Raw genomic sequence first — 24,248 nt, 5'->3', positions numbered from 1 at the left:
CTGGAATGTGTTAAGTAAGACCTATCGCTTACCTCCAGTCCTGTAGGGGCGCTATATGCGCGTAATAAAGCGTTTCATAGACAAGCATGTACAAAGAGAAGAAAAGCTGAAACGGAACCACACGACCCAGACAGTGATGATAAACATCCAAAATAAGTAGTTAGAATTAATACTAAAACCGTGTCGTGCCATTCTTTCTGAAAGATTTAATGCGTTCTAGCGATGAGAACTCTCGTTCTGGACAACGGCGCTTACACGGCTAAGATTGGATACAGCCATGAGAAAGCCAGGTGTGCTGCTTTTTATCACTTGAAGGAGATAAAGTGTGTGGTGTTTGTATTCGGTGGATAATAAAGATGTTTTTCCTCCCAGTGTTGTTCCTAACTGCCAGTTCCGCTCCAAGTCTCTGAGGTTAAAAACCTTTACTGCAAATCAGCTGGATGAAATTAAAGATCCATCCGGACTCTTTTACATCCTTCCGTTTCAAAAGGTATCATATATTTATTACTGAATTATATCTGGTACAGTCTCAGGCATAAAACCAGTTCGGGTTTCATTTAAATCTGTTTTGTTTTAGGGTTATCTCGTTAACTGGGATGTACAACGCAAAGTGTGGGATCAGCTGTTTGGAAAAGAAATGTTCCAGGTATTTGAAGTGTACAGTCACACTTTACTCTGAGAAGATCAGACAACATCGTTACTGTATATGAAATATCTAGATCTACAAGTGGTGCATGGTGTATGAGGCAGTATCAAAAAAGTTTCGAGAAGAGTTTTTTAACATGCAAACAGATGGCAGCACGAGTCACAGAGAACGTTGACCATCATAAGTCAGTATGCCAAAAGATGTTGTCCAGTGTACATCTGAAGCTGGTGCAGTTTTGACCATGTGCATTACCACATTTGCTATTCGTTCATGGACAGCAAGTTAGAACAAAGACAGAATGTGAAATACTGTGTTAAACTGAGCAAATCTGCTACAGAGATATTTGACATGATTCAGCAAGTTTACCGCATTGCTGCAAAGAGTCACTCAAGGTGTTTGGGGTGGTACAAGGGTTTGGGGTGGTGCTTCACGAATTGAAGAACATCACTGAAAGATGATCTAAGAGATCAGGATGTCCTTCAACGGTGAACAATCTGCAACATTGCTGCCATTGTTAGTGTGTCATACAGAACAGTCCAGGCAATCCTGTGATCATCCTTAATGTTGAGGATCATTGCCAGTGATGAAACTTGGGTGTATGGTTACGACCCTGAGATGAAGCAACAGTCTTCACACTGGAAGAGCCTGTTATCTCCACAACTGAAAATGGCGAGGCAGGTCCACAGCTCGACCCAGTACATGCTCATTGTCTTTTTCAACATTTGCATCTTTGTACATCGAAAATGTTGAAAAAACCGAGCTAATCTCAAAACTTTTTGATCCCCCCCCTTACATCATATTTTAGATAAAACTGTACATTTTAATAATGCAACGTCACTGATTTGTTGTAATGCTGCTATTAATGATGACATTAGGGGATCAGTGAACGTCCTTTTCTTACTTTCTACCTAGAACTCATAGTTCTTAATGTAACTAAGGAATCTTATCTTTTTTCCCCTTTTTTTCTTCTACTGACGTGTTGTACTTGAGAAAAAAAATACTTTTATTTTGACAAATTAAATAGAATAGAAGTGGTCAGAATTCTGCTTAATGAAATGGTTTTATTCCTACATTTTGCAGGTGGACTTTGCTGATACTAACATAATTATAACTGAGCCCTATTTTAACTTCATTTCAATTCAAGAATCCATGAATGAAATTTTGTTTGAAGAGTACCAGTTTCAGGCAGCTCTTAGAATTAACGGTGAGTCCAGAGTGTGAATTTGTAAATGATTTTAAATGCTACACTGTACAATTGTTTTTATGAACAATGTAATAAGCAAATGTTTAATGAAGATTTTTTTATGGTCAAAGGGTCTCCGTCTACAGTAGGCTTATTAGCACCTGTTATAAACTAATAGTGTGTCAGTACCTTGATAACACTGGAAAGCTATAATATTTTTATTTTACAGATTTTTTTTTAGTTGGTGACTTCTGTTTTTTTTTTTCTGATTGACCAACTAAAGTAATTTCCAGTATATGTATATAATGTTGAAAGTGTGAGTAAGTAAACCTTTTTAAGTAATATGTCTGCATTTCTTGCCTACCAAAGTAATTTAAAGAAGCCCTTAGGTTTACAAGATTCATTTTCAGTTTGATTTCTGTTTCTATTTATTTTAATGATGAATAACCAATCACTTGTGCTTAAACTAACAAACTGTTAACCTTCCACAAAAGGCCTGATTCACTTATCATGTGCCATGTTTCAGCTGGATCTCTGAGCGCCCACAGACACTTCTATGACTACAATTCAGAGTTGTGTTGCATCGTGGTGGATAGTGGTTTCTCCTTCACACACATTGTCCCTTACTGTAGAGGAAGGAAGATGAAGGATGGTATTTGCAGGTCAGGTGATTGTTGATCCACAGTGAGAATTTAAAAGGTGATCTTTTTCGGCTATGTTGTTCATGCTTTGATTTTTATTCCACAGAGTAAATGTAGGTGGAAAACTTCTTACCAACCACTTAAAAGAGATAATTTCCTACAGGTAAGGATGCACAGTGTTTAATACACTCACCTAAAGGATTATTAGGAACACCTGTTTAATTTCTCATTAATGCAATTATCCAATCAACCAATCACATGGCAGTTGTTTTAATGAATTTAGGGGTGTGGTCCTGGTCAAGACAATCTCCTGAACTCTAAACTGAATGTCAGAATAGGAAAGAAAGGTGATTTAAGCAATTTTGAGCATGGCATGGTTGTTGGTGCACATTTTCACGCACAACCATTTCTAGGGTTTACAAAGAATGGTGTAAAAAGTAAAAAACATCCAGTATACAGCAGTCCTGTGGGCGAAAATGCCTTGTTGATGCTAGAGGTCAGAGGAGAATGGGTAAACTGATTCAAGCTGATAGAAGAGCAACTTTGACAGAAATAACCACTCGTTACAACCGAGGTACAAAGCATTTGTGAAGCCACAACACGCATAACCTTAAGGCGGATGGGCTACAACAGCAGAAGACCCCGCTGGGTACCACTCATCTCCACTACAAATAGGAAAAAGAGCCTACAATTTGCATGAGCTCACCAAAATTGGACAATTGAAGACTGGAAAAATGTTGCCTGGTCTAATGAGTCTCGATTTCTGTTGAGACATTCAAATGGTAAAGTCAGAATTTGGCGTAAACAGAATGAGCACATGGATCCATCATGCCTTGTTACCACTGTGCAGGCTGGTGGTGGTGGTGTAATGGTGTGGGGAATGTTTTCTTGGCACACTTTAGGCCCCTTAGTGCCAATTGTTGGCATTGTTTCTGACTATGTCCCTTTATGACAACCATATACTCATCCTCTGATGGCTACTTCCAACAGGATAATGCACCATGTCACAAAGCTCGAATCATTTTAAATTGGTTTCTTGAACATGACAATAAGTTGTACTCCCACAGTCACCAGATCTCAACCCAATAGAGCATCTTTTCAGCACCTTGTTGAATCAATGCCACGTAGAATTAAGGCAGTTCTGAAGGCGAAAGGGGGTCACATACCGTATTAGTATGGTGTTCCTAATAATCCTTTAGGTGAGTGTAATTTTATAAATAAAGCTTTTACATTTTTTTGAAGTACTTAATATTTATAAATATTATAATATATAACTAACCATTATAGAAATATATAAAACATAATTTAAACTGTTTAGCTCTGTTATGACTGAAGCTAGGCTGCAACTTTAGGTGAAATATTTGTAATATATTTCTGGTGACTCAGCTTATGATGTTGGCCTGACGTGTTGCATTATTTTTAAAGGCAACTACATGTGATGGATGAGACTTATGTGATCAATCAAGTAAAGGAGGATGTGTGCTATGTCTCACAGGAGTTTTACAAAGACATGCAGATTGCTCAGTAAGCTTCAGTGTTGCTTTGTTGTTTGTCTTGTACGATAGAAGTCTGTAGTCATACATTCTGAAACCTTTAGTCACCATCTTTTATTTTTCATAGGTTGAAAGGGGAGGACAATCTGGTAATGAGAGACTATGTCCTGCCTGACTTTAGTTCTATCAAAAAGGGCTTCTGTAAGGTGTGAAATTCCATCCAAAATGCATTTGCTTTTTAAATTTTTGGTTACTAGACACTTTTTTTATTCATAATTATTTGCTCTTGTCCCTGTTTGTTATAGCCTAGAGAGGAAATGAATTTCACAGGAAAGTATAAAACTGGAGAGCAGATCCTGCGGCTTACAAATGAGAGATTTGCTATTCCTGAGATACTTTTCCACCCATCGGATATTGGCATTCAGGAAATGGGCATACCAGAAGCAATAGTCAACTCCATCAGCAAAATGCCAGAGGGTAGGGTAGGCCTCTAACACCCACCACCACACTGGGATATGGAGTGACAAAGCGGCTAACAATCCATCACATTTTAGTCATGTTTTGATATTTATAGTGAAATTGTCATGATGTTCCAAGTAGTACATGTTTACCCGTGCCTAATTTATTATATAGCATTTATGGTTAAGCAGCCTGTCTAAGTAGACAATACTTTTATCTAAAAAGTTAAAGACAGTTAGAAGCAGATGAATATCATGTGTTTGAATGGGGTGATGCATGATACTTCAGTGACTCAAGAACATAATAGCTTGTTCCTTTTCACTAAATAATAAATCAGGTACAGGTAAACCTATTGAATGTCACGAAAGGAGGGTCAAGAGTCATAAGGGGAGTCTGAAATACAAAAATGTAAAACAAACCTTTTTTTTTACATGAATATCTGACAAAATAAATTAAAAACATATTAATCTGTAACATTTACTTTTTAAGGACTGTGAGTTAATCATTTACACATGGTACAACATGTCGAGATGCATGCATCAATTTCATCATGTACCGTACTGTGCAGTACAAGTCTTAGGCTGTGTATTATTTTTAGTACAGACTTTGTAATATATGTTTACCATGTCTGCATCATTATGTACAAAACCTTTTATGTACAACATTATGTTCAATATTTTTAAACGGGACTTGAAAAATAGATAAATAAATACATTACAGAAGAATATTTGCATGCTTGTAAATAAAGCAACAAATTACATGACAAGTTTTCAGATGGAAACAAAAAAACATAATGTAGGCTTTTGGGTTTTGCATGAAAATAGAAAGGAGCAAGTGTGACAAAGTTACCAGAGGAAGAAGCAAAGAGTTTTCACACCAAACATTAACTGTTTATTTTTATTACTCTTTAGTGATAGATTTTTGCGTAGTACTGCAAGTAAAACAGCTGCTACGTTTTACTAAGGATGCTGGAAAATGAGTTCTATTATTAACTTTGTCACACAGGAAAATATATATCATAATTTGTAATGAAGATAATATGGTATTGAACGTGCTGCAGACCCACGAATAATTTATTTTTCTCTTTTGTTTTAGAAATGCAACCTCACTTCTTTAAGAACATCGTTCTGACAGGTGGCAACACCTTGTTTCCCGGCTTCAGGGATCGTGTGTATAAAGAAGTCCGTGCACTCGCTCCCAGTGAATTTGATGTTTCTGTAACACAGCCACAAAAGTAAGTGTACATTTAAGAGAAATGAACTGTGATTGGTGTTGAAATTTTCACTGTCTTTGACTTGATTTATTCTTTTTTTTTTCAGTCCAATCTGCTATCCTTGGGAAGGAGGAAAGCTCTTGGCAGAAAACCCAGACTTTGAGGAGATGGTGGTAACACGAGAGGATTATGAAGAAAATGGACATTATGTGTGTGAGGAGAAATTCGACATTTAATCTGGGAGAAAAGCTGTTATTTATCCTACATTTGATTTGTCTTATATGCTCATGTCCTCTTATGTTGTTTCCTGAATGTTTTACAGAATTTTTATACAATGTTGAAAATAAATGTGACTTCATAATGGGAGTTGCTTTTTTCAAGGTTTATGTGACTACGCTTGTGTAACCGGAAGTTTCTTAAAAGGAGTTGATGATTTTAGCTAATATTAGGAGGAACGCATCTTTTGGGGTATGTGAAGAGCAAGCCAAGCTGAGTTCTTAACTGTCATCTGAATGAAAATGTTAATCATAGCGATGGCTTTGATGTTGTTGATGAGGATGTTGACAAAAACTACATTTTGACAATGCTGTAGAGAAAACCTTAAAAAATTGTATTTCTTTATAGAGTACAATTATCTGCTGGACTTATATAAATGTGTACATTTTTTTTACCACTTTACATGTGTTACTATACCATGCATATTTGCCAGAAATTAGTCAGAGGATATTTTAATATCATTTGGTGTAAAAACTGACAAATATCATGACAAATCTGTGGTTTGGCCACTTAGATATAGTTTATTTAAATTTCTTAGAACAGAAAGTGTTGCATAACTTGAATAACTTGCTTAACATTGAGAACTTTGAAAAAAAAAAAAAATTTCAAACTGAGAAGGTTTCCCGTAATTAAGTGTTTTGGATTTCAGATATGGCAGCCTGGGTGTGTAGTCAGTATTCAGTGTCATGGGGAAAAGCTCACATGTGGATGCAATAATCAGTAAAGACAAACCAACTTTCCAGTCCCATTCCATTTATTGACTTTCACTCTTAATATATTTTCATGGTCAAAATTTCTCACAGGAAATGTTATATGTATTATTTTGTAACCACAAACTAACGTTCTGAGAACATTCTAAAGGTTGCTTTTAGAAAGGTTTTTACACATCGTTGCACCAGGATCCTAAGCACGAATCCTCTATTAACCCCTTAATTACAGTAATGTAAATTAAATGTTCCAGAGAAGCTGCTACAGAGCGCGAGAGGGATTTTTCATGGTGTGGCGGGAACACTGAACTGCTTCACGCTGGGTTGCCAGTTATTTCATCCAAAGTCCTAAAAGTAAAACTGGCACATATATTCTTACATTTTGCCATTGTGTTAAATTATTCTTGTAAATAATAATAACTTGGTGCACAATGTAGTTATTTACAAACTTTTAAATAGTGTTCACTTAGAAATAGTGGTCATGTTCTTAATGTGATTATTAAGATGTTATCAATAAAAAGAGGACCTGGCAACAAGTCAACGAAAGCTCACCACACAGATCAAGCTGAGGTAAAAAAAAAAATTATCGTTTTTAATTATATGTTGTGTAAAGTGGGAAGCTAAAAATAATATAAATAATAATTTAAAAGCAGTTGCAATTAAGTATATGCCATGTCAACAGCTCATCCGCAAAATATTTGACAAAAATATTAAACATACATACATGTCATGTTAGCGGTAAGCTTCCTAGCTTGCTAAACTTCGCCCTAATAAATCAGTGAAATAAATGTATTTTAATAATAGTCTTAAATGTCAGCTACTGAATGGTGGGGTATTTATTTGACCTTAAATAAACATTAAAATATATAAACAAATAAGTACATGCTGTAAGTTCCAATCGATACAAAAATGTGACTTAAAAGTTATACTTGTACTGCAACCTTACTGTAATTGTGTAACTAACTTCGTAAGAGACTGTTTCAGATTTTTTCCGTTAATATTATTAATAAAATGGATATTTTTTTGTGTGTATAAACCCAGCACAGCTGAAACCCAGAACTTACATAATGTAAGTGTATAATAGTGTATTATAACATGTCTAACATGTGTAATTGCTAGAGCAGATATCTCTGAAGTAAGAGCTAAAGGTAAAGAAAATAAAAAAGCCTTTGGGCACAAGGCAGGTTATACCCTGGACAGGATTCCAATCTGCAGTTTGCTTAATCTGCATGTCTTGGCACTGACAGAACCCACCAAGTGCTAGGAGAACATATACTCCACGCACACAGACAACATAGCCCAAAAAGATCACCTTTAAAATTCTCACTGTGGATCAACAATCACCTGACCTGCAATCAACCCTCGATCTTAAAGTTGCAAGGCCACAGTGCTAACCACTACCCCACTGTGCCTCCATGTTTTTATATAAAAAAAAACGATTATCAATATAATTTTAGTGAGAAATATTATATCCTTGGGATGTTGTAAATTTATGTTGCATGTAGCACCTTGGTCCTGGAGGAACGTTGTTTTGTTTCACTGTGTACTAACTGTATATGGTTGTAATGACAATAAAGCCTACTTGAACTTGAACTTGATTTAGCATTGTAAAAATAATTTGCTAATTGCTTATGTACATTTTGTATATAATGACCATAAGTATACACTACAATGTGCTACTACTCTTTTTGTTACTGTTCTCATTGCAATTCAATGTTTGGAATTTCCCTCAGGATCAAGTGTCTGTCTGTATCTATCTATCGGTCGATTTAGTGCAAACAGCAGACTTTGGACTCAATGCAAAAGGTGCATCCATCCATTAATTTGTTTTTTATTTTAGCAAAATGGCATCAACAGGAAGAAAACACACCAAAAAGTCCAAAGTATCAGAAGAGCCGTCTCACCATCAGGCTTTTGATTTCAACATAAAAGATGAAGCCCAGTGTTTTACTGGCTCTGATGATGAGGCGAGAGAAGGTACTATTTATTTATTTTATATTGGTTATACTTCATGACTTTTAATTAAATTAGGTTATTTAGATTAGTTACTGAGAATAAAATGATGAGACATATAATAGTATATCTGTAAAGAATTTGAATCAATATCCATCTATTATATTTATAAAGAGTTATTAAATTGCAGCAGCAGTAACTCTATTCAGTTTATCCAATCATGATTCCATTGATAGAAAATCCCATCATTGACAAGAAAGGCAAGAAGAGACCTGCTGGTACATTTGAGGAAGATGAATTAATTGGAGGTGTAGGGTGAGTTAAATATTCTTTATTAGTAATATAACAAAATGTTATGTAGAATGTTTGCTGATACATACATGTGCTTATTTCTCTTAGGAATGAAGTTCAGACAATGTTAGAAAAGTTTGGAGGTAAGGTCATGTCAAGTGAAATTTAAAGATTTTGCACTTTACTGTGTTTCGGCATTTCAGTAATAAATTTGGGATGTGTAATATGTATTTGAATGTTGATACAGCTGACATCGGCAAAGCAATGCAGGCTAGAAGAAAACGTCTGGAGGTTTTGACCAGAAGCTCTATTAAAAGCAGCAACCAAAAAATAGAGCAGCTGTGGAAAACCCAGTATAGCCAGAGGTATATGTGCACAATATTTGTGAAGAAGAATTTGATTGTTGCCTATCCTGAGGGAAAAAATGCCTTCCGTGCCATATAAGGCTCTGGAAGTTACTTGACTTTGAACAGCCTAAAGACCTAACTAGTGATAAGAGGTCAGTTCTTGTTTGTGGTAATTTGCCATTTTGGTACTATTTAAAAATATTTTCCCACCACAGGCAGAAGCTGGCACAGGATTATTCACAGCAGGTGCTGTCAGTGCTTCAGCAGTGGGAGACTGATGTTAAGAAGTCTGAGGACCAAGAGGAGAAACTTAATGTTAGTCTCTACTACCATGACACGGAAATCCACAGCATTAATAACAACAGAGCTAAAGAGTGACTTTAAAAAAAATAATAATTATGTAATCTGGTTTTTTTTTTTCCATCAAAATAAAGAATATACACTACCTGGCCAAAAAAAATGCATAAAGTGATTAGAACTCACAGCTTGGGACTAAACAGCTATGTGGCCACAGGAAAACCACTTAGTAAGACTAATCTGGGAAAAAAAACTTTAAATTTACTAGGGATCATAAAAAATTACAATTTAGAAAAAGGGTCATATGGTTTGATGAGTCCAGATTTGACCATATTCTAAAACGATGAGTGCGTCATGATGCACGTCTCGGGAGGCAGTGTTATGATCTGGGGTTGCTCCTGGTCAGGTCTAGGCTAAGCAACTTTATGTGGCAATAAAATGTGGAAATTTTTGCCCCCTGACCGCACAGGCATATTCCAGTATTCAAACAAATTGAGAAAGTGTGGTTAAGGGAGGATGAGGAATCATTTTCATACATGAATTCGCCAAACGAATTGTGCATTGTAATCAAAGCTAAAGGCTTTCAATTAAATTTTGGAGTTTGTGACTTATTTTTTCTTCTATTCTTTTTCTTTTTTTTTGCATAGGCAGTGTATTTTGTAGGCTTCTGGGATAATGCTATTGGTGTCACTACAGTACATGTAAAAAAAAAATCTCAGCATGATCTAACTTGTCATTGTTATGTGCATAGAATTTATTTCAACAGCAGCAGAAGCTCTTCCAACAGGCTCGGGTGGTACAGAATCAAAAAATGAAAACGATAAAAGAGCTATATGAGCAGTTCATTAAGGTATGATGCCTCATATCAGTTCAAAAATATTTTCATATATTCTTTAGTTCTATCTGGGCTGGATATGTTTCTTTAATTGTCCAATAGAACATGGAGGAGATGGAGAAGAGTCATGAGACTTTCCTTCAGGGAGCACAGTTGGAGCTGAAGAAGGAGATGGCTCTGCTGCAGAAAAAGATAATGATGGATACTGTAAGTGTATTCACACATTCTCTGGCTTTGTTTTAGCTGTAGAAATTTTAACATTGATAAATTTGTTATGTAATTATGTTATAGCAACAACAGGAGATGGCCACTGTCAGGAAGTCCCTTCAGTCCATGCTGTTTTAAAGTCTTATGTAATTTTGTTCATTTGGAAGATTTAATTATTGTTGTTTATTTTGCTAGAAAAATGTTTATCAGATAAAACTAATTCATTTTGTGCATGTACGCAAGTGTCATTGTGTTGTTTTTTGCCATTGGTTTATATATTGCTGTGTATAGACTGTTCTTGAATAAAGGATATATTAATGTTGACCTCATTAAATGTTTTTTACAAAATATGCAGCAGTCCAACACCGACCCAAAGGTGGACTTTGGAGCTGATGTACAGAAGTTTTTAGACATAGAAGTTAAACAGTTTGCAGTATGAAAAAAGATTTATGCTAAAAATAAAACTACTCATCCATCCATCCATCAATCAATCAATCCATCAACCTCTGTAGTCCAACTAGGCACCTGTAGACTGTAGAACACCAATGTGCCTAACCTGCATTGGACTGTGGGTGGAAACAGCAAATACCCCAAGGCAGAAGTCGAACCTAGACCATGGAGGTGTAAGACAAAAGTGTTAACCACTAAGCTGTTTTTTTTTTTTTTAAATGGCATCTGAGGCTATCCCCAACCAAAAAAAATAATAAATAAAAAATAGAGCAGCTGTGGGAAAACCCAATATTCTGTGACTAGTAAACTCAAGTCGGCAAAAATTTTAATTTTCCCCCATACCGAGGAAGGAAAAAACTGAAAACCTGTTGACATAAAACTTCAGAAGTTTCAGTTTATTTGTGAATATTTATTTTCAATACTGTTAGACATGACACTGTCTTTAAAAACTGCAGTTGTGTGTAGACTTGTTGGTGTAGCCTGGCAGCTGCCTCTCAACTCTTTACCAAGAAATTACAAACTCTCTAAACTATATATATATATATATATTACAAGTGTAATATTTTTTGTTATTTTTCATTGATTTTTATATGACCAAAAAATAACAAGAACCGTGTAATCCCAAAAATTACATGATGTTTTTATTTGAAGAAATTCCACAACATGGGACTTGGATAGAACGCGCCAAGGGGAAATGACGTAGGCGGAAGAGCTGTTACATGGAGTTTATCGCAGGATTTTTGTAATAATCACGCGGTTTGTTAAGTAAGAATAGTTTGTTGAGTAAGAATAGTCAGGATATACGCTGTACACGTCGTAAGTGCGCTTTTTGTTCGACATGTCATCGATATAGAACGATAAATGAGGTGATAATTTCTAAAGTGTGGCCGTTGTTTCACAGTAGTAGCTACTTGCTAACCGACTAGCTTGACTGGCTCCATAGCCTTAACCGGATTTTTTTTTTTTTAATCTCTGTTATACAATTTTACAGTGTTGAAAACTGGTTTCCTAGGACTTGTTAACTCACCAACATTTAGCACATTTTGTGTCCTAGCTGGCGAGCTACTAGCTTAATTGTTGTGGTTTGCAGGGTTAAGTTTTCATTTCTCTCATACTTAAGCAATAAACTAAACTAAACTAAACAAAAGCCAGATGGAGAGGACACTGGAAGACCCGAGGCCCAGCAACCTGGATGAAGATAAAACCAATGAACGGTTAAATGATGCTTGTTTACTGAGTGACACTGAGCTATCTTTTGATGAACGAGGATCCTCTTATGATTTTTCTAACCTGGTCGTTCCAGAAACTCCAGAAAGGTAATTTCAAGGTTGAAGCAGAATCAGATTATTGCTCAATAAAAATTCTAAGTATAACAAAAGGGCCCTCACACTATAACGACATAAATTTAAAACAAACTAAGTTTGCTGTATGGTATGATGTTATAGTAAAATATCAGTGATCCCACATTTTGCCCACAAATTCCCCCCAAAAATCCAACACATTGACTTTTTGAAAAATCTTTTTCACCCTTTTATGAGGTAGACTGGTACCTCATTATTGTAATGTATGTGTAATATATGTATATAGTAATTATCATATAATGGTGTTTCTAATCAAACCGCATTATATCTTATATAACATGCATAAATTGGACCTGCGCTATTAAGAATGGTATGGAATGGGTATAGAAAAGAATCAAATTTTGTTGCTTTGCAGACTGAAATAAAGACAGATGCAGTTTTTGTTTTATCCAGAGCAATTTTTAACATCCAAGTAAAAGATATAACACCAACATGTCAGAAATAATAGATTAAAATAATGAATTAATGATTTGAAGAAGGATCACCCAATCAGGTGAAGCTAATTACCTTCTCAATGGCACAAAACTTTGTGGACTGTAGTCTTCATGTCATTCCAGTGATTGTCAACAGGGTTTAAATCTGGGCTCTGATTAGGCCTTGCAAGAACATTTCCCCTTTTCCCCTGTGTTCTTTGGGTTATTGTCATGTTGGAAGATAAACCTTTTTCCCTATTGGAAAAGGGTTGCAGCTAATAACCATATAGTGCCATACTGCACTGGTATTTTGCAAAGTACTACATTTTCTACCAAGTCTGTATATTTTATTATTTTAATTTATTAAGTACAGACTTGTGTCTGCTCCTCCTTTTCAGCCCTCTCACTTTTGGAAGGAAAAGGCATTCCTACGTAACCAATAACTTCAGTGGGGTAAAGAAAGCTTTCTTTTTGAAAACAAATTATATATTTTTGTAAAGCCATTTCAGCAAATGTAAGCATTGTTTCTCATTGTGGCTTTATTCCCTTAGGCTGCTGTTTGTGGTCAAGATGCCAAAAGTTTAGAGACAAAGGACATGATACCCGGATACCTCCACACAACCCCAAGCTCTAATCGGACACTAAAACGAAGAAGATTGCAAAACCCTGTAGGAGCTATGAATGATAGACAAGCAGGAAATGGACCTATATTTGTACCCGCCTCATCTCTTTTATCTGAATACACGTGGCTGGAGTCTCCACGTCCCTCACGGTCCACCTTCTCCCTTTCTTCCACTTCTACCGTGACAAATTCTGATGCAGCTCCTGAATGCTCAGTGATGGGAGCTGCTACTGGTCTGATTTCTTCCAGTAAGATTTCACCCCGTGGCCGTGCCTCTGAGCAAAAACTTCTTAATAAATGCAATAAGGAAAAGAGACCGAAAAAGACATCAACTGTAATTAGTCATGGGTCCTCTAAGTGTACACCAGCACATTCATCAGCAGCAAGGGAGACACACTTGCAAAGTACAGGTATGAGTCAAGATTGTGTGTTTTTTTTTTTTTTTTTTTTTACATTGGGTACAGCAAGTTATGGACATGAATTCAAGTTTTGAATCTGTTTCGTCATTGACAGACACAGAAAGAAGAGCTGGACAAGATGAGATTGTCGTTATAGATGAGGATGATGATGATGATATGTTTGTAGAGGCTACAGTTCGTTCTATTCAGATGGCTGAAGATGAAGCATTTGCAAGAAGCCTTCAGGCAAGTAGTATTGTCATAAATTATCAGAAAAGAAAAAAAAAAAATTATTTACAGATAGATGTAGAGCCAGAACCCCCCGCAGCCACCCCCCCACACCCACTCAGCCCTTATAAAGTGATTTTTTAATTTATTTATATTTTTATATGCAGGAGCAGTTTGACAGAGAGGAGCAGCTTCATCAGGAGCAAAGCCGATTACAGAACACGTCACCCAACAGACCTCCACAAAACCTCCAGGTTAGCTGTCTTAAACACATATTTCATACACACTGTTTACTGATAATTGCAAAGTTGAAAGAAAAAACTTATTTGTAAACTTGCACCTTCTGTAGCTTGATTCCTATGTAGGTTTGAGCTGGATCTCTCCCTGGGCCTCCATGGTGCACTCAGCATCCTTCTCAGAGCTGCAGCAGGCCATGATTGCAGGGCAGCCCAGTACGTTTTTTTATTTTACAAAGATTGTTAAATGATTGTTTACCAAAATAACATTGAGAGATTACTATATTTAGTAAGAAGTATCCTTGCTGATGCTGTGTGTTATTGTGATTGATCAGGCATACAAACAAGAGCCACTCGGGGAGGTCGCAGTTCTCGCCGGAGAAACAACCTGAATGTGTCTTTAAACCTGCTTGATGACAGCCAGGGAAACAACTATGAGGTATAAGTTGTTAATCAGCAAATAACTTATTCTCCATTAAATGGTGCCCACATATCTGTCAGTGCCCTTTCTTTTCTTATGAGTTTTATTCTGCATATTTTTCTTCAGGCCCTTTTGGCATTTGAGGAGAACCAGGGGTCTGTGGTTCCGAAGAAAACCCTCAGTAAAAGGGAGATTGAAAGACTCCCTGCGAAAGCATATGATCCTGCACACAATGCAGGCAAGACAGAGTAAGTGTCCGAAGCACTTTTTAATTCTTATGCGGTCTTATTCTGAGTATTTTCGGTAATGTGTTTCATTTCTCTGTCAAAAGCTGCCAAATCTGTTTCTCTGACTACAAGAAAGGAGAAAAGCTGCGAATCCTCCCTTGCTTCCATGACTACCATGTGAAATGCATTGACCGCTGGCTGAAAGTGAGTCATTGTGCCCTTTTTGTACCTCACCTTTTAGACACTGCTATTGTGTAATATGCACACCTTTCTTTTTCTGTTTAAATTCTCAGGAGAACGCCACCTGTCCAATTTGCAGAGCAGATGTGACATTGTAGTGCATTATCTCAGGACTGCTTCTCTACCTCACAACACGAGACTACAAAATCTGTATGCGTGCAGTTTTAATTTGCGTGTGCCTCTAAAAAGGTGTTTTTAAAGGTCTTTTTAAGACCTTTTAAGGCTAACTGATGGACCACAAGTTCTGTAACTGAAATAATTTCAGGTTCATTGTTTAAATGTTACTACTGTGCATCTAACTTTTTATGAATAAAATTTATTTTTTTTCTCACTGATCACAGTGCCAAATATAAGTGCCAGTGCTTAAATTTGTACATTTTATTACCTAACCTAATCTTCATTGGTTTTGGTAATGGTGCTTCTTTTGCATTGGGGTAACTGACAAGAAACACCAAATGCAATTCAAGGAACAGTAAAAAAAAAAAAACCCAAATTGTATTTGGTTTGTCAAGATGCAATTGATGTCTGTGTGTACAGCTGACATAAATAATACTGGAGCTTCTGGAGCACCACATACTAAAGCGCAAGGGTAATAAAGAGCATGCCTGCGCTTTCATTTCAATAGAAAAATTAGTTATATGTCCTACATACATTTAGGAGTGCACAACTTAAACACTATTAATAAGGTTTTCAGTGATTTTATAATTCATTAATTAATTTTGAATAGTACCTAATAAACATCCTGTGATGGTTCATTGCAATAATTTATTTAACATACAAATGTTTTCATGACTACTACAAAAGTTCACTGTAAGCGCTGGAAACAGATCCATCCTTTGATTCAGCTTGTTTTGTTTTTTTCTTCACATATGGCCACAGAAGTATACTTGGTGTTTTAATGGACTGTGTCAATATTGATGTCCCCAAAATGTATCATTCTAATGTATAATATCATCAGTATTGATTATAAAGTTATCATACACTCTTGTTATCTATTACAAAACATGTAAGCCATATGATATGGCTACATTTGATAACAAATTAGCTGTTATAAAATATGCACAAAATTGAGACAAAAACATAATAATCACTCTTATTTTAAGGCACATACATGGGGTAACCTTACAAATGTGTGCTGGTGATAAGGCTGTGTGCTTGTCCTTAGGGCATGAGTACATACTTTAGACATCAGCAGGAAAATGGAAAAATCTCTGGGTCCTTTATCAGTTAGGCCAGCACTGTAGTGCTATCACATGCCTCAGGCCTAAACCTGTACTGTGCACACTCTACATGTCAAACAGGTAGCCACTTGTTTCTTAGTAATTGGCTCTGAGTCGCCTGTTCTCCTCCTTCAGCTTCTCAATCTCCTCCACCAGACTCTCATTCACAGAGTACCTCTCAATGAGCCCATGGATTTCGTTCTAAAAGAGCGGAAATTACCATATTAACAATGCTGCATGACAAAATTGGAATCTGTCAAAAAGGATGATTAAAACAATTGAGATTTGCAGGTAATATATACACTACCAGCTGAATGTAGAACTGCCGCACCATTTCCACTTGAAGATTGATGATATCCCTATGGCATGTATCTCTGAAAGAAATTGCAAAAGCTCTTTAAGGCAAAACCTCAGAAAAACAATATAGTTGTGGACAAAGATGAGCTAGCCTACCACACAAGTAAACACTCAGTGTCTGGAGGACAAATGACTAAGCTAATCTCATATAATGAGGATGTTAATGTGTGTGGTGTTGCAGCCTTCAGGAATTGGAACCATCAGCTACAGTTACAGCATAAATGTGTGACTGACCACTTCAAAAGTAAATAAGTAGTATGTTTAGAAAGTGCCCACACGCTCATGAAAACATGAGAACAGCAGATGAATTATATACATATTTATTTCTTATTAAATAACGCAGTCATCTTTTTAAAAAAAAATCTTGAAATTAAGTTTAACCTATTTAAATTAAAGCTGAAAAAAAACAACATCTTTTAAGCTCATCCCTTGCCCCTCTTTCTATTTTATCTTATTAATTATGTCAAGGAAATACATCACAACTGGGAAATACTGCGCTTTAGGTCCGAGCTAAGTCTGAAGAAGAGCGGGATCAGAATATAAAATGTCACTTATCTGGTGTTTACTAAGATCCTGTTGTAAAACGAATCTATGTTACTTTAGATAAAGTTAAAAACATACATTCTATTAAACTTTATTTCTATTTCCTGTGAAAACAAATATTGTATGTGTAAAATGTCACTTATCTGGTGTTTACTAAGTTCCTGTTGTAAAACGAATCTATGTTACTTTAGATAAAGTTAAAAACATACATTCTATTAAACTTCATTTCTATTTCCTGTGAATACAAATATTGTATGTGTATGTGTAAATATAAAAAAAAAAATTAACCTGAAATCTTCTAGAGCTTCATGGATCATATTGCGCACAAAATTCATCTGGACAGAGGTGAGTGGTGCTCCACTACTGGCAGCACCAGATGCGCCTGCTGCTGCTGCTGCTAGATTTAGAAACAACTTCTAGTGACCATCTGTTCATATATATATATATATATTTGATCATGCGTACGTGATGTCCTTTTCACGTACCTGATTCAGCTGTAGGTTGACTGCTACTCACTGGCGAATCGTAACTGAGTTGGGTTGGTACCTCTCTTCTCTGACTGGGTTCAGGAGTGTTGAATAAAGGCACTGATTGCATGTGTGTGCTTTGAGGAGCTGGGGGTGTGGTCAGAACATTCTGCCTTGGAAAATTTGTCTTCTCCACCTGTCCATCATGAGAACATGTCAAGATACTATACCAAAGTAAACTAAATATACAATATAGTCCTACATCTTTTTTGTAGTACTTGTCCATATATATGGACATATACTAAAAGTTTAAGGACACTATATACTTAAATTCGTATAGTAGAAGTACATTTGGCTTGTTTCTTACATACACGAAGAAACAAATGGCAGTGACTGACCGTGTTGTTCTGTGTGTCCGTATGTGTGGGTGATGTGACAGGTTCTTCCTCTTTGATTGGAGGTGGTGTGTGGACAGCAGACAGAGGACTGTAGCAGCGAGTACCTGGTGTACCCAGTGGGTTCTTACGATGGGCTGAACCTTGCTGAGGTAAGAAATCTAAATCTTTTTAGTACAAAAAAAACAAACAAAACAAAAAAAAACAATAACATAAGCATGTAAATAATTCAATAGAATGGCATTTTCTCATTAACTTCAGTCATCAGAGTTTGTCGCTGATGCGAGTAAAGAAATTTCACCTTTCTTTCCACTTGAAGCATCGCTGACTCTATGCCCTTTGTAATCTAGAATTAAGGAGATAAATAATAATGCTTAAGTAGCGTAGAACTGCATTTACATTTTTATTTGCAAAAGCTAACAAATAGCTAAAAAATATATGTGTGTATATTCTGAATGTTATAGTATAGCTAGAAAATCTCTCACCATCTCGGACAGGAGAAAAGATGTCCAGGCTGTTGCGACCCACCCTAAACTTTTCAGAACTGTGTTGTCCTTCAGGTTCTCTAAAGAACACATCAGCACTGCCTCCTAGTGGCAATACAAACAATATCACCATCACACACAAAGACATTTTTGATTACTGAAAGTGACTTAAAGTAAGTACTGTACTATGTCTACATGATAATTGAAAAAGTACACACCATTTCTTGAAGTTGGAGTATCACTAATGAAACCATGTGTTTTAAACCCTGGATGCAGTGGAAATAAAAACAGGGGAGGAAAAAGTAAAAACATCATTTACAGCAATAAATGCAAATTAGGAAATTCTAGAACTATGCAAGCAAGCAATTACCATCAGCTACAGGTGAGAAGATGTCTAGGTTCAGGCTGTTTCGGCCCACACTGTTGAACTTATCCAGACTGTGTTGGCCTTCAGCCTCTCTAGATGACACCTCGGAACCACCTACACTCCCTAAACAGATCCGCAGCACAGAGGTACAATATAAAAGCACTTGTACAATGATGTAGTGATTACCACTGTGGCCTTGCACCTCCAGGGTTGTGTGTTCTCCCCATTCTTGGTGGTTTCCTCCCACAGTTTAAAGCCATACAGATTAGACTAATGGAGTTTCCAAATTGTTATGTGTGTATGCATGCTTATGCCCTGCCTAGTGCCCCAAGTCCCCTGGGATAGGCTCCAGACCTTCCGCAACCCTGTACAGGATAAGCCCACAAGGTTATGTGTTGCCGCAAAAAGATGTTGACTTCACTCGAATTGAGATGGAATATGGGGTAGATTTTGAGATACTGACATGCTTAATATTATTGGATATAATATACATTATTGTATACATTCTTTGATGATAAATTTTATCTCATCATCTGCAGAAAATAATAGCTGTCATCAGATCAAACGTTGATTTGGCTCAAAACAAGGATACAGAAATAATGATTTCTACTGGATTTAGTTGAAAGGAATTACTCACCGTGGTTCTGAGCCTGTCCGTCTCCTCGGGTTACTGGCTGCTGTTCAGGGACTACAGGAACTAAGGAGGTTGGTGTAGAAGGACCACTCTGCTGGTTCTGCCCCAGCTTAACCGAGATTCTCTTGGATTGAGAAGACGACATCTTACCAGACACCGTTTTACTAGTCTAAGGAAAAATTGTAGTAATATTAATATGGCATTTGATGTAATTACTGATTTGAAATAATAACACAGATTAGAGGTTTGAGCTAGGTTTTAGGGAAAGTTGATTAATATTCAATTCAATTTTATTTGTATAGCGCTTTTAGCAATTGTCATTGCCGCAAAGCAGCAACTTATATAATATGCACTCGCTGTCCATTTTATTAGGAACATTCATACAGTTATGTGAAATTCATACAGCACAATGTGAAATATCTAAAGCTTCAGTTAATGTTCACAACAAATGTCAAAATGGGAATAGTGTGATCTTTTTGACTTCAATGTGGTATGATTGTTGGTGCCATTCTAGAGTTGTTGGTGCCACTCTAGAATTTTATTTATTTATTCATTTTTTACACACAACATTCACACAATATAGTGTGGAAAAAAACATCCTGTGTGTAAAGGGCTGCAGACTCGATAGTAACTCAAATAGTACTTTTTACACCAAGGTGACCAGCATGTGTAAAGGTATTTCTAATATAGTGTATGGGGAGTTTTATTTAGTTCAAAGAACTGAAAATACATACATACAGTTTGTAGACATCACACTGCAAGCCATACCTTTAGCCTAGTGTTGGAGTGCTGGAAGCGGATGCACGTAACTGAGGTCTTGTGAGCGGTTGTGGTTTTGACAGGAGCACTTAAATTACGAAGATCATACATGTAGATCCGCCCCTGCGTGGAGCCCACTACAAGCCCTGCTCCATCCGGAGTAAAGTCTACAGCTGTTAGCGGGGACTCGACCTGCTTACTACGAAAAATACTGCACAACCAAACACAAACATTACAATTACACTCAAACAATTATACAACCACAAACAGTCAAAAGTATAAAACATCCCATATCTTGCCATGCTTTAAACTAACCATTATTTAATTATTCACACCCTAGACACAGACATGACTTACACTTTGCTGGAAGTGTCATAGCAGACAATCTTCTTATCCAACCCAACTGTAATAAAAAGCAGGTCATTGGCTGGAGAAAAGACCAGGCCTGATGCTGGAGCTTTGTGTGCTCCTTCAAACGTGTGAAGTTCCTTCTGTGTGTTTGCATCCCAGAGTACGACTGAGCCACTGTCTGACACACTCCCCAAGAGAGACCGCTTTATCAGTGAATACTTCAAATCATGTACAGGCTGCAAAGTGAAAATGTTATATTTAATTACCATATTTTTGTCAGGGTGATCTGGCATAAGAATATGGAAGGAGTTTGTTAAAAAGGGACAAAAGTACCTCATTTGGCCCATGGCCAAAGGCTTTGCTGGACAGATTGGTGGTAATGCTGTGGAGGATGATGTCCCCGCTGGTGGAACCAGATGCTATGTAACTATCGCCACCATTAAAGGATACACACGTCACTTCCTCCTTATGGTCCTGATGACAAGGAGAGCATATGAAAAACAGACATTTGAAATATGATCTGAACAAATGGAACTGTTTTTTTTGGCCCATTCCCCTCCCTGCTCCTGAACAAAGTTTGAACAATTCAAATCCATACCCATTCATTACCTGAAAACTATGAGTAATTAAATTGCTTATAATCACCAAAATATGAATTACCAGAACAAAGCATTTATTGGGGAATAAGTTAATGTGGTAAATGCTTCATGCAAAGTTTTTAACTTTAATCATATCACAGATAAAATCAAGAAACACATTTAAACACTGTCTATAACGTACAACTGGTCAATTCAGATAGACCTGCAGCCGAATACTTTTAATACCTTAAGGCTGCGATGTAATCTCTTTGTCTTTAGGTCCCAGATGTTCACCGTGTTATCCAGTCCCCCACTGACCAGGAACTGTGATGTTGAATTCAGTGCGACTCGTGTCTGTTTTTTCTAAAAACAAAACCCCAGATGAGGCACAGATGAGAATGCTGTGACTTGAAAATTATATTGTCTGAGATTTTTGCTGAAAAATGCAGGTTGTCAACTGACCCCTTCTGCAAGCTCCATCACTGGCACCGGTGAGGATTTCAGACTGGTCACTACCAGCTTGTCTCCTATACTGCTGGCACTGACAATGTACTGATCTGACTGTTGTTAAGGCAAACAAAATAGTGTAGATGCTCTACAAATTCTTTTGGGAATCATGGAATTTTTTCTTTTATATTAAAACTAGAATACTGGAGAATTATTCTATTTTTCTTATTATTCTATTAGTACTATTTTTTATATTCCAGTTTTGCGCAGAACACTCATTGTTTTTCTTCTTCACATTTGGTTTTACAGATGATGAATTGCAATAAAAAAATTATATATATATATATATATATATATATATATATATATATATTTTTTTTTTTTTTTTAATTTATTTATTTATTTTTTTAAAGCATTGTTATGCTGGAACATTTTTGGTCTAGACTCCTTAGTTCATGGAATTATCAATATATATCCACGAAGAATATAATTATTTTCTGACTTTGCGTTTCCCTCCTTTTCATTCTACATGTTAAAGATTTAAACCAGTTGTCTTAAATGGTGTCAGGACACTGTGCCATCCATACATCAAACTGTGGTGGCAGTTCACAATGAGGAGGATTATGGGTAATTTACCATAATGAAATAAGCCTTGCATCCTTTAGCATATTGGTTTCTGCATTAGAAACCTATTCTAACACCATTACTCAAACCTCCACAACTCCGTTAAAATTCCATAGGAGTAAATTACACAGTTTATATAATGGCTTGATGTAGAGGATACTGCTACTGCTCCAGCACATCTGTGCTAGTGGGTGACTGGCACTATGAGGGTTGAACTGCTCCACCACACTCATGGAGGTGGCATCCCAGATCTTCAGGCAGTCGCCTGTTGACACCAACCGGGTCACCTCCTCCATAGCAACACTGGTAAAGGACAAAAAACAGAAAATACACGCCAGCTGTCAGATAGGCTGGTGACACATGACTCTTATTGTGATTACAACTTCAGCATGTGAATATTGAATGAGTAGTTTAGCTATTACTTTAGCTCATAAGATTACCTCTTTTAAAGCTAAAATGTCCTACAGTGATGGATAAATGTAAGAATGTCACAATAAACAAAACAAAAATACAAGAACATGGAAAGAGCTATCATTTTCATTGGTTTTAAAATTGTAGTGTTACAGAGCTAAAAGTGTTTAAGGAATAGGGAATTGTAAATTGTATAAACATCACATAAAGTACAACATTCTATTTTTTTTTTCATTTGTGTATTATAAACGTTCAACATGTTTGTTAGTATGATCACTAACTTTATAACAAAAACGTTTAACGTGCGTGGATAAACATATTAATTGACCATAATAAACTTGTGATCAGCTAGCTAAGAAACTTAGCAAGCTAATTAGTTTTGGACTTGGCTAACTTTTTTTTTCCAAGAAGCAAACCAAGCAGCTAGAAAACAACCTCTACACAAATTTTACGAATCCTAAATATTTATACTATACCACAGATTAATCATAAAAAATGCATATAGTTAATCTTAGCTAGGTTTGCAGCTTACTTAGCCCCAGACAAGGTTATGCTAGCAAGCAGTTGTTGTTGACATTTCGCAAGTTTTTCGTCCTAACTGTAGCGACTTACCGTAAGGTTTACGGACAAAGTCACTCCTGGATTGATGCAACAAATTCGGTTTTGTTAAGAAAACACCTCGATTAATATTCGCAGTTTTTTCTAAGCAATCATTTGAATATAATAAGAATTTGAAAAACTGTACACTCGGACTGGAACCGCCACTACGGCAACCCGCGAGGGTCAAAACGCGCAGCCAAGTGTGGGAATTGTTTTCAGGGTAAAGTAAGGTTATATAAAGAAAGTGGACAGGGGGAAAAAATCCCAAAATAACCAGATGACGTCACTGGATAAACTGCGTATTCGTTACAATTATTTAACAGCGCGGCAGAATGCTCGAATCCGATTGGTCAGAAGGTGTACATCATCTTTGTATAATAGCAGAGCTAGAGCAGTATTTTACCTAACTCACTTGGAGCCCCTCTGGTGACCGTAGGGGCAAAAACATTCTGTGGCCACGACTTCCTAAGGCCTGGCAATAGGATACTATGTTGTGGCCACAGATTCCTAAGGCGTGGGAACGAGATACTATGTTGTGGCCACGGGTTACTTATTACATATCTTAATACATTATTATTATTCAAACTCATGTATTTATTTATTACATCTTGCACAGTGCCGCAATGTGGTGTTCTTGTCTTAAAATATTCCATGGACTAAATCTGTGTATTTATCGCCAGCTTTAAAAACGTGCTCCACTAGAAAAACACGTTCTTCAATGTTTAACGCTTTCACACAAAAATACACGGCTGTGGTTCAGCAATAACTCGCACTACTACTACAGTAGTACTCCACGTGGCCACTACAGAGAGACTTTCTGAACTCACTGTTTTATATATATAAGTAAAACAAAAAGGTAACCAGTG

At 36.6% G+C, this 24,248-nt stretch overlaps 4 protein-coding genes across 5 annotated transcripts; 3 read left to right on the top strand and 1 right to left on the bottom strand.

The window, feature by feature from the left end:
• Positions 1-89: 89 nt before the first annotated feature.
• On the top strand, positions 90-6,019 carry actr6 (actin related protein 6). The gene is made up of 11 exons (XM_053505248.1): positions 90-290; positions 373-490; positions 578-646; positions 1,727-1,850; positions 2,356-2,491; positions 2,577-2,633; positions 3,896-3,994; positions 4,091-4,169; positions 4,269-4,440; positions 5,518-5,656; positions 5,742-6,019. Exons 1-11 carry the CDS (start codon positions 223-225, stop codon positions 5,869-5,871), a joined length of 1,191 nt encoding a protein of 396 aa, XP_053361223.1. The 5' UTR covers positions 90-222; the 3' UTR covers positions 5,872-6,019.
• A 1,105-nt stretch (positions 6,020-7,124) lies between these two features.
• sycp3 (synaptonemal complex protein 3) lies at positions 7,125-10,872 on the top strand. Its single transcript, XM_053506333.1, has 9 exons — positions 7,125-7,188; positions 8,459-8,595; positions 8,808-8,886; positions 8,971-9,005; positions 9,110-9,227; positions 9,425-9,524; positions 10,258-10,356; positions 10,444-10,548; positions 10,633-10,872. The coding sequence occupies exons 2-9, from the start codon at positions 8,463-8,465 to the stop codon at positions 10,684-10,686; spliced, it is 723 nt and encodes a 240-aa protein (XP_053362308.1). The 5' UTR covers positions 7,125-7,188; positions 8,459-8,462; the 3' UTR covers positions 10,687-10,872.
• An 826-nt stretch (positions 10,873-11,698) lies between these two features.
• Positions 11,699-15,479, top strand: si:ch211-59o9.10 (uncharacterized protein LOC561841 homolog). The gene is made up of 10 exons (XM_053506300.1): positions 11,699-12,314; positions 13,171-13,225; positions 13,324-13,804; positions 13,908-14,038; positions 14,188-14,274; positions 14,370-14,472; positions 14,592-14,695; positions 14,804-14,925; positions 15,009-15,108; positions 15,198-15,479. The coding sequence occupies exons 1-10, from the start codon at positions 12,151-12,153 to the stop codon at positions 15,240-15,242; spliced, it is 1,392 nt and encodes a 463-aa protein (XP_053362275.1). The 5' UTR covers positions 11,699-12,150; the 3' UTR covers positions 15,243-15,479.
• A 416-nt stretch (positions 15,480-15,895) lies between these two features.
• Positions 15,896-23,581, bottom strand: nedd1 (NEDD1 gamma-tubulin ring complex targeting factor). 2 transcript variants are annotated; one of them, XM_053506299.1, is made up of 17 exons: positions 23,395-23,581; positions 22,532-22,674; positions 21,763-21,857; positions 21,547-21,663; positions 21,056-21,196; positions 20,729-20,958; positions 20,381-20,582; positions 19,616-19,781; positions 18,982-19,101; positions 18,830-18,877; positions 18,612-18,716; positions 18,428-18,472; positions 18,130-18,293; positions 17,750-17,927; positions 17,553-17,658; positions 16,672-16,738; positions 15,896-16,565 (listed from the first exon to the last, which is right to left on the bottom strand). In XM_053506299.1, exons 2-17 carry the CDS (start codon positions 22,665-22,667, stop codon positions 16,461-16,463), a joined length of 2,025 nt encoding a protein of 674 aa, XP_053362274.1. In that variant the 5' UTR covers positions 22,668-22,674; positions 23,395-23,581; the 3' UTR covers positions 15,896-16,460. The 2 variants fall into 2 exon arrangements, with proteins under 2 accessions (XP_053362274.1, XP_053362273.1); XM_053506298.1 differs by having other exon boundaries at positions 17,553-17,661; positions 23,395-23,580.
• Positions 23,582-24,248: the final 667 nt, after the last annotated feature.

This window comes from Clarias gariepinus, chromosome 10 (assembly GCF_024256425.1).
Source record: "Clarias gariepinus isolate MV-2021 ecotype Netherlands chromosome 10, CGAR_prim_01v2, whole genome shotgun sequence".
Lineage (NCBI taxonomy): Eukaryota > Metazoa > Chordata > Actinopteri > Siluriformes > Clariidae > Clarias > Clarias gariepinus.
This window is presented reverse-complemented; position numbering and strand designations above follow the sequence as displayed.

Coding starts and splice junctions, on each gene's coding strand:
- actr6 (XM_053505248.1), top strand. CDS start 223: ATGAGAACTCTCGTTCTGGACAACGGCGCTTACACGGCTAAGATTGGA. Junction 4,170..4,268: donor TCAAAAAGGGCTTCTGTAAG/GTGTGAAATTCC, acceptor TGTTTGTTATAG/CCTAGAGAGGAAATGAATTT. Junction 4,441..5,517: donor CATCAGCAAAATGCCAGAGG/GTAGGGTAGGCC, acceptor CTTTTGTTTTAG/AAATGCAACCTCACTTCTTT.
- sycp3 (XM_053506333.1), top strand. CDS start 8,463: ATGGCATCAACAGGAAGAAAACACACCAAAAAGTCCAAAGTATCAGAA. Junction 9,228..9,424: donor AAAACCCAGTATAGCCAGAG/GTATATGTGCAC, acceptor TTCCCACCACAG/GCAGAAGCTGGCACAGGATT. Junction 9,525..10,257: donor ACCAAGAGGAGAAACTTAAT/GTTAGTCTCTAC, acceptor TTATGTGCATAG/AATTTATTTCAACAGCAGCA.
- si:ch211-59o9.10 (XM_053506300.1), top strand. CDS start 12,151: ATGGAGAGGACACTGGAAGACCCGAGGCCCAGCAACCTGGATGAAGAT. Junction 14,696..14,803: donor GCCAGGGAAACAACTATGAG/GTATAAGTTGTT, acceptor ATTTTTCTTCAG/GCCCTTTTGGCATTTGAGGA. Junction 14,926..15,008: donor CACAATGCAGGCAAGACAGA/GTAAGTGTCCGA, acceptor CTCTGTCAAAAG/CTGCCAAATCTGTTTCTCTG.
- nedd1 (XM_053506298.1), bottom strand. CDS start 22,667: ATGGAGGAGGTGACCCGGTTGGTGTCAACAGGCGACTGCCTGAAGATC. Junction 18,294..18,427: donor TGCTTCAAGTGGAAAGAAAG/GTGAAATTTCTT, acceptor TGTACTAAAAAG/ATTTAGATTTCTTACCTCAG. Junction 16,566..16,671: donor GGCAGTTCTACATTCAGCTG/GTAGTGTATATA, acceptor CCGCTCTTTTAG/AACGAAATCCATGGGCTCAT.